The sequence below is a fragment of the Eucyclogobius newberryi genome, unplaced genomic scaffold (genome assembly GCF_026437365.1).
Source record: "Eucyclogobius newberryi isolate DKJ021-1_F unplaced genomic scaffold, fEucNew1.0.hap1 SCAF_365, whole genome shotgun sequence".
Classification (NCBI taxonomy): Eukaryota; Metazoa; Chordata; class Actinopteri; order Gobiiformes; family Gobiidae; genus Eucyclogobius; species Eucyclogobius newberryi.
In genome coordinates this window covers 1205-17500 of record NW_027316018.1, presented here as the reverse complement: position 1 = coordinate 17500, position 16296 = coordinate 1205, and the positions used below count along the sequence as shown (strand labels likewise).

The 16296-nt window shown below is 40.8% G+C and overlaps 1 protein-coding gene across 2 annotated transcripts; it reads left to right on the top strand.

Annotated features, from left to right (window-relative positions):
- Positions 1-6304: 6304 nt before the first annotated feature.
- Positions 6305-15701, top strand: LOC140376539 (complexin-1-like). Of its 2 annotated transcripts, none has more exons than XM_072462014.1 (4): positions 6305-6478; positions 7408-7488; positions 13457-13635; positions 14237-15701. In XM_072462014.1, the coding sequence occupies exons 2-4, from the start codon at positions 7458-7460 to the stop codon at positions 14435-14437; spliced, it is 411 nt and encodes a 136-aa protein (XP_072318115.1). In that variant the 5' UTR covers positions 6305-6478; positions 7408-7457; the 3' UTR covers positions 14438-15701. The 2 variants fall into 2 exon arrangements, with proteins under 2 accessions (XP_072318115.1, XP_072318116.1); XM_072462015.1 differs by lacking the exon at positions 6305-6478 and adding an exon at positions 6689-6719.
- The last annotated feature ends 595 nt before the right edge of the window (positions 15702-16296 follow it).

The following is a 16296-nucleotide window of genomic DNA, read 5'->3' as shown; positions in this document are numbered from 1 at the left end:
GACATCATATTCATTATTAAGGTTCAAGCAATGCACCAAAGTGAATGGACAGTAAAATGATAAACGATAACATTGCAGAAATATCATACACCCCTGGACAATTGTACTGTAGGTTTCTGTTTTATTTATTATTTTTGCTGCGTAGAGAAATATTTTTTAATAGATCACATGATGTTCAGATTTTTCATTTCTCCAAAACAACAACCAATTTGACCAAACAGATTAATTATATAAATCCTATACAACATATCAGAAAATAATTTATTGCGACTACAAGTTTAGTTTTCGACACTGTGCATCAAACGAAGGCTTATGTTTAAGAAATATTGAAAGAGACATCACAGCACTTCTATGTTCATTTGTTCTTGTTCAGTGAGTTTCAAACATGGTTAATCTGAAGAAAAATGCTAATGCTGTTGTTTTCAAGAGCAACTCTTTTCAAATAATAATGGATTAGACACCATGTTATACCTTTAGCTGAACATCTCTCCTGTTGCCCCACTATGACAAGTACCTTTATATAGGTTAAGAGCAAAATGAACAAATGTAGTTCCCATTCTGACCTTGTGCAACACAGAAGGATAAATCACAGGACACATAAAACTACCTGTCCTAGAATGAGGACAAAACCCTCTCGTGTGGAAATGCCAGGGTCAGTAAAACTAATTCTATATTGCATGTGTCCATGGGGCTCTCTTGACTGATATGTTATTAATACTACAGGCCACAGATGTATTGTAATGTATGTGAAATATGCTTTTTACAGCAACCAATACTTTTTACAAAAAAGCGCACAAAGACAATAAGCATCACTATTGCAATTTTCATTTGACTGCATTTATCGTATATGTGGAATATGTGTATTTATTTACTCCCAATGTATAACATATTGAGTTGTAGGTAATGGTACTCCCAAATAATATAAAATGTGTATAAGTTTAAAGACATTGAATTCTTACCAAAAATGTATATTGGCAGCATAAAACTTAGACATGGAAGACAACTTCAACCTGGAGTGCATACAACTGATGTAAATAAGAGTGCTTTATTTTGTTTTATTTTGTTTACTTACTTACTATTAGTATTACCTAGTCTTATGCTAGCTATTTTTACTTTATTTTATTTTATTCTATTATTATTAGGCCCGAGCGCCACAAGCTGGCGAGAGGCCTATTAATCTCGTACGCCGTCCACCCAACCAAATGTCGGCCATATTGGTTAAAAAATGGCTAAGCATTACTCGGGAGTTTTTCCAAACGTCGTACTTTTACGAACTCCTCCCAGGGCGTTGGTTCTAAAAAGCTGAAATTTGGTGAAAATGTTACTGAGGAGTGGGACATCAAAAGTTATTCAAATTACATTGATACCTCTCACGGTCTCGGTGCGGCGAAGCCGCAAACTGTAGCTAGAATTTCAGAAATCTCCCAAATTTAACATTTCTGCCGTTTGCGCAGATAAAGTCCGAATTGCGTCAAATTACAATCAGTTGTTAAACTCTTTGCCCTAAACCTACTTGAAGTGAAATTAATTAATTTGGCGCCACAGCGCCCCCTACAGATTTTATATGGAGGTTAAATGTTTAGTTTTGCGAAATTATCTGAAATTTGACACAAAACTCAATTTTAGCATCCCCATCAAAAAAGTCAATGAGACCCATGTCATAATTGTTATGGTTTTGCCGTAGCGATGACCAAAACCTCCCATGTTATTCCAATGGGGAAATCACCAGAACATGTTTACACTTTAGACTTTCATGAACTCCTCTTAGGGCGTTAGCCCTATTAACCTGAAAAAGTTATCCACATTTTTATTCAAAGAGTCACGGTGTCTGTGTCTGTGTCATTTTGCCAAGAATTCAAAATAAAATTGAAGAGAAGAGAGAAGATGTGACAGCGTCACAGATTCAGCAGTAGGCGTAATAAAAGGACAATTGGGGCGCGTTAGCGCCCCCTCCTCTTGCGGCGTGGCGGCGGCGTGGCGAGGGCCGATCATTGCCGCTTGCGGCTTTATTTATTTTATTATTATCTTATTTTTATCTTTATCTTTTTATTTTTATTTATCTCTTTTATTTTATTTCTTATTACGATAGGAGAGGAGTTTTGTTAATAAGAGTTTTATGTTTTGTTCATAAGAGTTCTTTCTATAATCTGTCCTTTCCTCTGTATCTACTGCGTTGTAACAATGAAATTTCGTTGTGTGGACATTAAAGGATTATTTTATTTTATCTTATGACTCAAATGAAGAGAATATTCAATAGAGGATTAATGAATGATATAATTGTGAATGCTATATAGGCCAGCGGTTCTGTACACCAATTATTACCCAAACGAAAAAAAAAAATTGGCTTTCTCAGTTCCACCGGATCTAAATCAGAGCTAACCAAGACTGTTTCAGGTCTAAATTAGGGCTAAACCTGGTCTTAAGTACATATACATGAATGCCACAGAAGTTTTACAGTAGTAGAAAGTAGCTAATGGGCTAATTCTGGTATATTTTCATTGTTTGTTCATTAAAAAGCACTGTGTTTGAAATGACATGGCCGAGCGGTGATAAGATGAGCTATCATAGCTGAGCAGGGTGGAGGAGGTTGTGCAGGTGAGGCAGCTGTAACTCCAGATTAGTCACTCGTGGTTGTGACAAACTTTCATCTTGTGCGTCTTGAGTCTGCACCCAGCTCTCCAGACACTCGATTGTTACTTACTTTGTGTTAACCAGTTGTCCTTGTGTCCTGTGCTCATGGTGAAGTCATGTTCCTACCAGTGACAACCTCTTCTGGAAACCTCCTTAAGATCTAAACACCAGAATTGTTGACAATAAACTCTTTTCCCTTTTGCCTCTGTGTTGAGTCTATATTGGGTGCATAGACTTAACACTATGGCTGGGTTTCAGATGACACAACACTCTGGTGGCTCAGGCGCCCGAGTACTGTGGCATCATCACACTAGTCTCAAATCTGAAATGGATTTTAGCCCCTGCTTTTTGGTCTTTGTAAATTTAAAATATATGTTTTGATTGATATTAAGCTTGGCTAAAAGCCCTTTCAGCTGACAACAATCATGTCTTTGGGGTTGAATAATGGCACGACTTTATGTGAAGGAATCAGAGACACTGAAGTTTGTGCCAGTTTTTGTTTCATCTGGACAGTAATTATAAAACTATGAACCATAAACCAGGACAACAAATCTGTAATCTGACAGTTAAATAGGAAATTCCACTGACCTCTCATCCAGCTCAAACTTACAATATGGTTGAATGTTGGGAGAAAGCAAAACACAAGCTACTTAAGCTTTACCAGTAAAATAATATGAGTCAATGAGTAAACTAGATTGTGTCTACATTCTTTCTTTTGGAAATGATGTAATTGAACTCATTCCTATCTTAATACTACCATTGTGGGCTGAACGTGAGTGTAAAAAAGACATAAAGAGAGGCTTAAATGTTGGTGTGGAAGTGCCCTCTGCTCGTGTCTCTGCTGTTAACAGGGAGATAGATGCAGTGTGAGTGTGCTGGCTGGACACTGCTTCCCATGTCGTGATTAATTGATGGGGCAAACAGCAGTTAAGCTCCCCACGGTCCACTGTGAGCCCTGTGCTATCTTGCTCACTTGCCACTGCACAATGTGGCAATGTTACTTTGAAAAAATACCAAGGACGTTTAAGTGCGCACACAGGGAGAAGAGGCCTATTTTAGAACAAGGGCTTTGGATGATAGAAAGACTCAGGCTGAAGTGTGAAGTGCATTTGAATGAAGCTGCAGATGCTGCTGTATTTGTTGTATGCGTTACTGGACATGTTTGGAGCAAGGGAATTGCCATTTAGTGTGTCATTCCTCAAAAATGTTTGCGTATATAATTGCCTAGTTTTGTCCCTGATTTAGTCATGTTTTATTATTGGTCCCTGTTTGAGTCATGTTTTAATCTTGCTTCAGGTTTGTTTTTAGTTCTTGGTGAATACGTTCTTTTTTGTCCCAGTTTAGTCCTGCTTTATTCTTGCTTTAGTCCTGTTTCATTCCTTGGTTAAGCCCTGGGTTAGTCTTGCTGGTCAATTCACCAGAAATGTGTTCGGATGTATTTTTATGTGTATTAGTTGAGGTTAAATTATCTGACAAATGTGAATGGACTGCATCATTATCCACAACACTGAAGAAATATCACTTTATACTATATATATATATATATATATATATATATATATATATATATATATATATATATATATATATATATATATATATATATATATAGTATAAAGTGATCAACTTGCCAAAAAAAAAGACTGCATTATTTTCACTATGGACAATATCCTCTGTATTAAAATGTGGCATAGCTTCAAAACAGTCACACAATTATAATTATTTTTGATCCAATGTCCACATCCACCCATGTTTAGCCTAAATGTTTATTAAAAGTTTATTACCATGTTTGTTTGGCGCTTGTTTGTCACGATTTTCTGTCTCTCCTCATTCTGGTGCCTGTGTTGTTTACGGTCCTTCCTTTATTGACATTTAAAAGATGGCCCCTCTTCCCTCCGAGTGCATCCTCCTCTTCATCCTCCTCCTCCCTCTCCACTTCATACTCCTCCTCCTCTTCATCCTCCTCCTCCCTCTCCACTTCATACTCCTCCTCCTCTTCATCCTCCTCCTCCCTCTCTACTTCATACTCCTCCTCTCCATCCTCCTCCTCCTCCCTCTCCACTTCATACTCCTCCTCCTCTTCATCCTCCTCCTCCCTCTCCACTTCATACTCCTCCTCCTCTTCATCCTCCTCCTCCCTCTCCACTTCATACTCCTCCTCCTCTTCATCCTCCTCCTCCCTTTCCACTTCATACTCCTCCTCTCCATCCTCCTCCTCCTCCCTCTCCACTTCATACTCCTCCTCCTCTCCATCCTCCTCCTCCTCCCTCTCCACTTCATACTCCTCCTCCTCTTCATCCTCCTCCTCCCTCTCCACTTCATACTCCTCCTCCTCTCCATCCTCCTCCTCCTCCTCCCTCTCCACTTCATACTCCTCCTCATCTTCATCATCCTCCTCCTCCTCCCTCTCCACTTCATACTCCTCCTCCTCTTCATCATCCTCCTCCTCCCTCTCCACTTCATACTCCTCCTCCTCTTCATCCTCCTCCTCCCTCTCCACTTCATACTCCTCCTCCTCTTCATCATCCTCCTCCTCCTCCCTCTCCACTTCATACTCCTCCTCCTCTTCATCCTCCTCCTCCCTCTCCACTTCATACTCCTCCTCCACTTCATCCTCCTCCTCCCTCTCCACTTCATCCTCCTCCTCCACTTCACCCTCCTCCTCCCTCTCCACTTCATCCTCCTCCTCCACTTCATCCTCCTCCTCCCTCTCCACTTCATCCTCCTCCTCCCTCTCCACTTCATACTCCTCCTCCTCCTCTTCATCCTCCTCCTCCCTCTCCACTTCATACTCCTCCTCCTCTCCATCCTCCTCCTCCTCCCTCTCCACTTCATACTCCTCCTCCTCTTCATCCTCCTCCTCCTCCTCCCTCTCCACTTCATACTCCTCCTCCTCCTCTTCATCCTCCTCCTCCCTCTCCACTTCATACTCCTCCTCCTCTTCATCCTCCTCCTCCCTTTCCACTTCATACTCCTCCTCCTCTTCATCCTCCTCCTCCCTCTCCACTTCATACTCCTCCTCCTCCTCTCCATCCTCCTCCTCCCTCTCCACTTCATACTCCTCCTCTTCATCCTCCTCCTCCCTCTCCACTTCATCCTCCTTTTCATCATCCTCTTCCTCCTCTTCCTCCTCCTCTTCATCCTCCCCCCTCCTCTTCTTCATCCTCCTCCTCCTCATCCTTGTCTTCCTCCTCTTCCCCCTCCCCTTCTTCATCCTCTTCCTCCTCCCCCTCCTCCTCCTCTTCCCCCTCCCCTTCTTCATCCTCTTCCTCCTCCTTCTCTTCCTCCTCCCCCTCCTCCTCTTCTTCCTCCTCCTCTCCCCCTCCTCCTCCTCCTCTTCCTCCTCTTCCCCCTCCCCCTCTTCCTTCTCCTTCTCTTCCTCCTCCCCCTCCTCTTCCCCCTCCTCTTCCCCCCCTCCTCTTCCTCCCCCTCTTCCTCCTCTTCCTCCTCCTCCTCCTCCTCTCCCCCCCTCCCTCGTGGTTGTACTTTCTCGACTTGTCCTGTAGGAACACTCTCGTGCCCTCGCTGCGCCGCCGCAGCCCGCGCTCACCTCGACACTAGCGGCATGTCTGCGCACTGACACGCACAAGCACGCTCCAGCACGCACAAGCACGCTCCAGCACGCACAAGCACGCTCCAGCACGCACAAGCACGCATCAGCCTCAGCCTCAGCCTCAGCAGCTTCAGCATCAGCAGCAGCAGCAGCAGCAGCAGCAGCGCCTCGCAGACTCGCAACTTACCGCTTTCTCTCTCTGCACTGAATGAGAACAAGGAGGGCGCCCGGAACACTGCGACAAAACGCGTTTTGGTGGGAGTAAAAAAGGACTCGGAGCTGCGTTCGGACGAGGTAAAAAAAACAAACATGCACATGCACATGCAAGCACACACGCACACCTACACACGCACACGCACACCTACACACGCACACGCACACCTACACACGCACACCTACACACGCACACGCACACCTACACACACACACGCACGCACACTCGGGGCGAAATCGAACATAACAACCGCATACGGGACGTTTGGATGGGTTGGTGCACTTGTGATGATAGACGCGAATGCGCGCGAGGATTTCTCAGGTTAGTTAATTCCCAGTAAATGATGCGTAGGTGTACGATAGAGTATGCTGCACTGGAGGGAAGTAACGGCACGGGTTCACGTAAGGCTAATTTAATCTGGAAATTGTAATGGAAGCAATGTCCGGTAACACAGGCTACGGGAGCTTTTTAAAGGCAACTTGTGAGGGGGGGGATAAAGCCGTTTTTAAGTAGTTTTTGTTAACTATTCTGCTATAGAGTCATAAGCTTGCACCAATAGATGTCCGTTACTCATATGTCATAAACTTCTAGCATATTTAATAATAATAACACTAAAAGCCCATTGTCCTGGGACCACAGATGTTACCATTCCAATTCCCCATGTTGAAGGTCATTGCCTCAATTCATCAAACGAATGCGCCGTTTCATGTGTATTTCTCTTTACAAGTTCATTTAATGAGGCAGGTGTGTCCGCAAAAAGCGCAAGGTGGACTGTAGTAAATCAAGGGCGCAGGTGTTTCCTTGTGGCACGGGACAATGCAAAATCCTTACCTAACCGACTTTTCTCTGCTCTATTAAACCTTACAGCTGCAAAACCTGTCATATGTGGATATGTCTGTTGTCAGAGCTTGTCTAATGGGCGTTAAAGATCATAAACAAATATGAAATATGAAAGGGCATATTGTTACTGGTGCGGTCATTGCTCAGTGTGTTGTCCCCTTGTTCGTAGGTCTGCCCCTGTAACGTGACCGAAGGAGGAGTGCACAGAACTGCTTCATCATGAATTTTGTAATGAAAGCTGCGATGGGAGGTGAGTGGTCCGCCTGGGCTGTGGGTTGATTTAACAGCACTGCAGTGCACTGGATTTAAAGGAGAGCCGCGTCCGCACGCACACCAGCCCTGGTGGAGCTGTCCTGGGGACTCAGATGAGCAAGGAAACAGACTTGGCGTTTGTATCTGTTTCGAAAAGGAAAATCAAGTGGTTTATGGTGTATTAAAGTCCCCTGTTGGATGCATATATATATATATATATATATATATATATATATATATATATATATATATATATATATATATATATATATATATATATATATATATATATATCAGCCTACTCTGCAAAATTAGTTATTGATTTTTCATATCAATGCCATAATCTGACTTAATACACTATCATATTACTTTGTTCTGTTTTTGAGCGAGGAGAACCATCCGTCCCGCAGCCAGTGCTGGCTCCAAGTGCTGATAAGTAGGAAAGGTTTGTGTTAGGAATTGAAAAACATGCTAAATGTTAAATTATTGGTCAAAATGAGGGAGATGGTTTTCTCTAATGACCTCAGAAGGTAAAAAAAAAAGAAAGGAGGTTTAAGCTGAGAATTCCAAGTACAAAGACTTTTTAGCCTTTAAAGCCAGGCATTATCCTAATCTTTGCCCCCCTAATTAGAGCCTGTAATAGCTTTGAAACATATCCCTCTTGCTTCAGGCTTCAGGGCAGCGAGTGCGAGGAAACTAGCCACATTTATCTGCTCCGCTGCTGCACAGGCTATTGCACACTGGTCAGTCGCATGTAGCCTGAATGGATACGTCTTTGGCAGTTGCACTTGCGCTGTAGAGCTCCAGCAAAGCCCCTTCAGAGCTGCTCATTGGGATGCAGGGGATGACAGCGTTGGTTCGCTCTGCATAGCGGCCGGGGCTCGTGTCTGCACTGTGAATACTTAAATCAACTCTCTGCTGCATCACATTGCACAACACTACTGTGGACTTTGGGAATTCATTTGAGCGCGCAGAGCATGTTTTGTATGTGTGCGTGTGAATGTGGAATACAAGCAGTAATCAATACAGTATATGGGACTACTAGGGGAGAGGGGGGATTAATTATGGAGGTTGCACTGGGCGGGTGAGACCTACAGGGCCTGGTTGTTTGTCACTGAATGACAACAAGGACAAGACGGATGGCTAATGTATCCACTGTAATCTGCTTTTTGTTTGTGGCCTTGGGGAGTATTTTTCTCTTGAAAGCCAAGAAAGTGCTGACAATTCATTGGATTTCTGAATTGCACTATCGGGAAATTGAAAACAAACAAAAAAAAACAATTAGCTAAATTATCAATAGCCAAAGAAGTCATCAATCTGGTTGTTAGAAGCTCTCAATATACATCAATACGTTCTCCAATAAATTACATTTATCAGCAAACCAATATCATTCATTTGCTGGTATATTATTTTCAAGTAAACAGGTGAACTATGAAACTAAACCAGTGCTATAAAGTGCTATATGACAAATTGAATGATAGTGTGAGCAAGTGTAGTTGTACACACTGGGGAGTGCAGAGGAAAATAATACAAGGAGATTTGGTTTCATGGACCGGCACTACCTTTTGCCGAGTGTCTGGTGGGAAGTGTGTGGTGCGAGGATGCTGTCAGTGCATTAGTCAATCCTCCAAGGCTTATTTAGTTACAGATGCTTTTGGAAAAAAGTGAGATGTTTAACAGCGGGGATTCAGCCGGTCTGGTGTCCTCCTGCCATGGTCCGTGGCTTCTGCAGTGGTCATGTGATCACTATTTAGGAGGTCACTTCCTGTTTATGCTTCAGATGACAAATCGTTTTATAATAGCTGTTCAGACTTAATTTAACAAGCAAATGGAAACTACATATTTTACAAAAGGCTTTTAAAGTAGTCCATTATACTTTACTTCTTGTCTAGGATCAGGTTGCAAAGAGCGATTGCCCTAATCAAATCAAGGATCTAAAACCGACAACCACTTTCTTTCAAAATGTGATTTCCCCCCTCTTTACCACTATGCATATTTTCCATTTTCTAAATGTCAAATGTTAAGTATTCCAATTTCATTCACGCTGCTAGAAGTCACAAGCCAATGTTGTCCTGAGTAGAAAAGGTTGAGTCAGAAAGAGCATCTGGCGTAAACGTTTGCCAAATCAAAATGCAAATCACTTCTCACAAGTGATCTGCTGCGACAAGAGAAAAGAAGATTTCGCAAAAGAAAAATCTATCTTTTATACGTAACTTGTTAATCAGTCACACTCAATTCCGCTCACCCGGACTGTGTTAATGATCAAATGTAGCTAAACAGTTTAGTGCTTTTGTTTCCGACAGACTTTAAATTTAGGCACCATAAAACTTTCTCCCTGCGCTGATTGCATTTCCCCTTCAATGCTTTAGCGCTATCTCAGTACTTCGCAATCTCCAAAATGCTGAAATAGTTTGTCAGAAAATGACACTGTTAAGTGACGCACATGTCAGTCTGAAGGTGAAGAGCTCAATCAAGCTGCAGAAGCCTCAGGCGTCAGTCAGACCATGACCACATCAGCAAAAACAGTTCCCAGTCTGTAAATGGGGAAGTCGGTGTTCTGTGAGGTCCAAAACGTTTGCACATTTATTAAAACATGAAGCTCACAGACTACACGACTGGCATCAGCTCTAGCGCTGCACAATGCAATTAAACATTTTAAAATGATACGTTTTTATTAATAATGTGCTTTTTCAAGACATTAAAAAACACGCTTTACGAGACAAGAACCAAGCAAATAAACACAATTAATCAAACAAACTATAGAAATGATTAAAACATTAAATAAATTGTAACGAGTGATAGTGTATTATAAGAAGGGTAAATGCTCTCTTTAGTGGGCCTAAACCTGTGAAGCTATTCAAGTTTAAAATAAATGTATTATTATTTGATAGTAATGCAAATCTACCCTAAAATGACATTATTATATGTCACCCCAAGGTTAAGGTGATTTTGTCTTCACAACTGTATCTCACAATTGTAAAATACAAATAAAAAGAGGGAGAAGAATTAACAAACAAATTGTTAATTACAATGATTTTATGGTATGACTTTTACAACATACAACTGACTGATGTAATATCGCCTAAACCCAAATACTCTTCTGCACCATGATATAAGAAAAGAGAATCTGACGTAAATCAGTTCAAACACTATCATTGCACATTATATATACGACATATATTGTTTTCTGAGTCGACCCCAGAAGGGAAAAGCTTAAATGAAAGCAGATGCAAAGCTGCTCAGCCTAAAATAGATCCTAGGAGCGAGTGACTAGTCCCATATAAAGCATTGTGACAGACTCCAGGGGAAACAAAACTTATTAAAATTTTAATCTAATTCCCTCCAGCTCCAGCTTTGTATCTTGTCATTTCAACATGGAAGGGAAAACGGCAAAATTACACGCACAAAATGGCTCTTTTTAGTTACAAACACACAACATTTTCAGGCCGACGCTCATCTCGTTTCATCTTCTGTAAGTGCCTGTAATTGCATTGAAAAGCAGACTAATATGATTGACGGAGTGCCCTGGTCTGCATCGCTTGAATGGGCACTGACACTGACACACACACACACACACACACACACACAATCGCAAATCAAATTCACTTCGCCCGAGCGACCTTCAGCCCCTCCTTCAGAGCGCGAGGTGGTATAGGACATGAATGTTTGACAGTAAGCTCGGAAGAATAAATTATGCAAACCTGTACTCTTAGTAAGATAGAGCTTTGCATGAGAGAATACGGCTGACATAGGAATGTAAAAGGTGCGACTTACTCTAATAAGCAAAGGAATACATCTTTTTTATGTCAGCAGTCTTGTTAACATTTATAAAGAAAGCGAAAATGTAATATTAACAATGCTATTTCAATATGTGACTCAGAAGTGCGATTTCAGTGTTAAAGGTTAACTTTGTTTTATCCTTTTTATGTGGACTTGAAAAATAATTAGTACCAGTATCTTTTCCTGATTATACAAATAGAAAGTCACTGATAACAATAAGCCCAAGATTACACAACATTTTATTAGCTCAAACCATTATTTTCTGGGCAAGGAAACATTTATTCTCATTATTATTTTGGCCATGTGTTGTGCTGAATCATACTCAGACAGATCTGCTGCGTCAGGAAGTGCAGTCCTTTGTTTTGGATTCACTCACTTAATGCTTTGTCCTTTCTATAAAAGGCATTTTCCTCCTGTTAGATCTCCATAAAGTAATTATAAGCATTTTTCAATACTGTATTTTTGTGTGACATGAGGTGAGAGGTGTCTATCATGTGACATAATCGCACGAACAAACTAAAAATGAATAATTGTGACTATTTTAGAAGTTTGATTTCATAAAGCTGGTCACATACTAATGGAACAGTAATATATGAGCAAAATCAAAGCACTTTTGTTTTGTTGTGTGTCAAATCATGACATTTTTCTCACAATATTTGTAACACTAAAATTCCACATTGAGACACAATATTATGTCCAGCCAACAGAAATGTGTCTCTAAAAGTAATAGTTGAGGTTTGATTATCAGACAAATGGGAAACAATTATTTTAAAATATCATCTATTTGAACGTTTACCACATAACTTTATCATTTTGTAAAACGGCTCAATTTGTAGCATTTTTTCTGTAATTGATATTAAAATGTTCACGATATTATGTCATATTCAGTATACGGTCACAGTTTGTATACAATTACATAAACAGTCCCTGGATCTTGCATCTTATAGGTTTTATATAAGTAGTATCCAAACTTTTATGCTGTTGCACAGAGTTTGGCTTCGTTTAAACCCACTTGTCATAATTTGTTCTAACGCTCCCAATGCCCCTTTTGTAATTACACCCTCTCATTTAAGCTGCATCTTCTCATGTTCCACCACTCAGCGATTTGCAGGACTTTGTTGGTTTTATGCTGATACGTGAAAACACAACAGACTCCACGCCTTCTCTTATGCGGGGCTGTTTGTGGATCCCCTCGGATGCCCCCATCCTCTGCCATTGCGCTTCATTTTTCTCTGTTGTCATCCCTCGTTCCGTCAGACTGAATTTTGTGGACGTACTTTATCTTCCCGCTAATTTGTCACTGTCTTTCATCTCCCCATCCTCCTCTCGTCCTGTACGGATGGCACTTACCGGAACAACTCACATAATTAGACTCAAAGGGACAGGTGCTTTCTAGTTATCGTATCTCCCGTATTGTACTTTTACTTCAATTTCGGTTTATGGCATTTCAAGCACTAATTGTGTAAATGATCTATGACATCTCTAGACAATATTTATATTTTAGTTTTATAAGGGATACAAAACAACCCGGGCACATTGTGACTACTCTCATTTGTGTTATATATGGAGAAGCAGACGGACGACCCGTGTAAGGAATAGATGTAGAAAATCCGATGGGCCTGCCTTTGCACTCCTCACACATAACCTGTCTCCATAGATACTGACCACTGCAGTTTTGGAGAGGCTATCACTCAGTTGCCAAGCCGTCGCGAATCCCTTGAAAGCTTTTGTCAAATTCACAAACACATCGACAAGTTTGAGGACAAAATGTTGACTTGCTGCTTAATATTCCACCCACTAACAGATGCACTGATGATTCGTGCTATTGACAGGGATGTAATGTGTTTCCTGATCAATCCCAGTAGATCTGCTGCAATCACTCTTCAATGTGACATTCTGTACTTTAAATGTATTTGCTCAATGGTTGATTTACATACGTACTTGTTTCAAGCTGTTATATGCAAATCGGGAAAAGAAATTTGAACTTCCATCTTTTGAATTTATTTTCATCCTCACGATTACCATGGAACAAATGAGATCATGAAGAGTCAAGGTCATAACAGCAATACAACTCTTCTGAAATCAAGCCATTTCAACCCCCATTTGCAGTTTGTATACTGTAAAAAAAAAAAAAAAATGTTCCTGCTCTTTTATTATGTCCTTCACTCGCCTGATCTCTCTCCAAGGTGGCCCTCCTGATGTGGGGAAGATGCTGGGGGGAGAGGAGAAGGAGGAGGACCCTGATGCAGCCAAGAAAGAGGAGGAGAGACAAGAGGCTCTGAGGCAGCAGGAGGAGGAGAGGAAGGCCAAATATTCCAAGATGGAGGCTGAGAGAGAGTCCATGAGGCAAGGCATCAGAGACAAGGTGCGCAAACACTACAAGAGCAGCAAATAAACACGGGCCGGTTAGTAAGGGAGCACTGCCTGTAGTATTGGCTATATTTGGCTGAAATGAAAGCTGTCCTATCTCCTGTATGAAAGAACATCAAAACATCTAAAAATAGACAAACCCTTTCCTTGTGTCTCTTGATAATACCGCATGAGCATGAGCCTTGAGCACCAAATAACTAATTTAAAAGGAGGGGGAGGGTTGGAAATGATACCTTTTAATGTTGCTGATCATCTTAATGTGCCCTATAGACATCATTCACACTTGATTACATTTCACTGCTGGTTTCCACTATTATTCTGTCCATATTGCATGTTTTATCCTTTATCCTCCTGTAGATTGTAGAAAAGGTTTCGAAAGGGAGTCATCTGGACATTCTTTTTTCAATTGAGATGTTTCGACGTCCATCCAGATGTCATTTTCAATCTGAAGGTGTTGAAACGTCTCAATCTCGAAAGCAGTGCCCCGATGAAACACTTTCTTTTGTTCACCGACAAAGACAATAAAGGCACATCTGATTTCTGAAAAACAGCGCAAACCCAGAAAAAGTAATAACTCTGCCCACTTGCCCACACAGTATGGTTTGAAAAAGCGCGAGGAGGCCGAGGCTGAGGCCGCCGCTGCTGCAGAAGAGACAGCCGCCGGGAGCTTGACTCGACCCAAACAGGCGGTTCCCAAAGGCTGCGGAGATGAAGAGGAGGAGGAGAGCATCATGGACACCGTAGTGAAGTACCTGCCAGGCCCACTGCAGGAAAAAGTAACGGGGTGGCTCAAATGAGTTGTCTGTGCGTGGCAGATGACATCATGTTCATATCTGTCTACACTAAGGTGGGCGTTTTTACACCAATCTCCCTCTTTCGGTTAAACCAAACACATATTTAGAAAACTGTTGTGAGTTTATCGTTTCATTATTGATTTTTTTTTGGGATGTATTTAATTTGTAGTCCATCTTATTTTTACCTAACCGAGGGGGTGGAGACTGTACACCAATCAGAGACCAATATAGGGCCATATGAGACAGATTTTGAGCCAGTAGTACAAATAATACCATTAGATTAGGCGAGCCAGGCTAACTCAGGAGCCAGGCAAATGTTGGCTGAATGCGAACAGCAAGCAGAGGGATGAAATACATGTTGTAGCCTGAGATATTTAAACTCCTTTACCCTCTTGATTGCTGCACAGCTATAAAAAAAAAAAAAATGTATTATGCTGTTCTCTTGGTTTTGTACATAAATATAGCTATTATGCCTCAAGCAGGGCAAACAATCATTTACTATTATAAAACTAAATGTGTGTCTAAAATACTAAAAGAAAATGTGATAACTCGATAAGCCATATTTTAAAAGTTAACGTAATCTTGTGTTTTGTCATGATGTTGTTGAGGTTTTGCACACGCAGTACCCCTTTCTTTGTTGTACTGTACATAGTGTTGTCTATCTCCCTAGTGCTACACTGTCAGAAGCCTCATGTCGGCGTTGCGTAGTAGTGTGTAGCAGTACTTTTTACTCCGCCACCTTCAGTGTCTTGCATGCCATATGTCTTGACATGTCTGTTGTGTGAGTATGTAAAGTCACTGTCTCTGATATTGTTTGTCATGCAAAATATACGGCAATAATGCTTTGAGTTTGAGTGTGTTTCCACCGTTGATGTATGTATAAGAACAAGGATTAAATATGTATGCGTATTGTATTTATAGATTTCCTGGGTTTTGTTTTGTTTGAATAATAAGAAATTGGGCTACTGTGCTGTAGTATGCACAACAGTACATAGCCCTCTGATTTCAGCCATAAAGCCAGAACTCTCAGTGTTACACGTTACCAAGTATACAATTATGTAATAATCTTCTGATCATATTATTTATAACTATGTTACATGTAATGTTAAAAACAGGTCTCTTTGTCACACCCAATAATTCAAAGATAATTTACGTTGGTTGAAGGAAAGCCACATGTAATGAAATATAATGCCATGAGCAATAAAGGGTTGGTTATCTTTTATGATTTTGCCTGAGAATAAATAAAAGGACATGTTGATCACAAAAAGACTGCTTCATTGTTATGCTTTAATTCTACAGCTGTAGAATTCTACATTCTCTACATGTAGCCAGAAAAACATATTTGGCCTGATCTTTATGCCTAGATCACGAGACAAAAGGTTGTAATGTCCACGTGGAGCCAGGAGGTGTCACTGTTGAAGGCAAAGGACGGAGCGTTATCTAAAAGAAGTCCTGTCCTGATTTAAAATCAAAGCCTGATACACAAGACAAAAGAGAACATGGGTCAAGCAAATCAGCATTTATTGCTTACAAATGTTTACATCCTCTATTATTTTAAACAACAAATGTAAAACACAAGCAGTGATAATAAATCAAGGATATGTTACAGTGTAACGCTCAATCATGCACCAGAAGTCTGTATTCCCCTTTGACAAAAGTTAAATCTACCATTTATCTATCATTTTTAAGTGATATCACTTTTAAAGATGAGGAGTAATATTACCATTGTATAACTCTACAACTGAATGTACAGTGTACATTTGTATTTATTGCCCATATGTATTTCAAACCACAACTCCAAAACAAGCAGTTGATGGTGTTTAACTGATGGTGACAAAAAAAAGTAGAACTGTCATATTTAA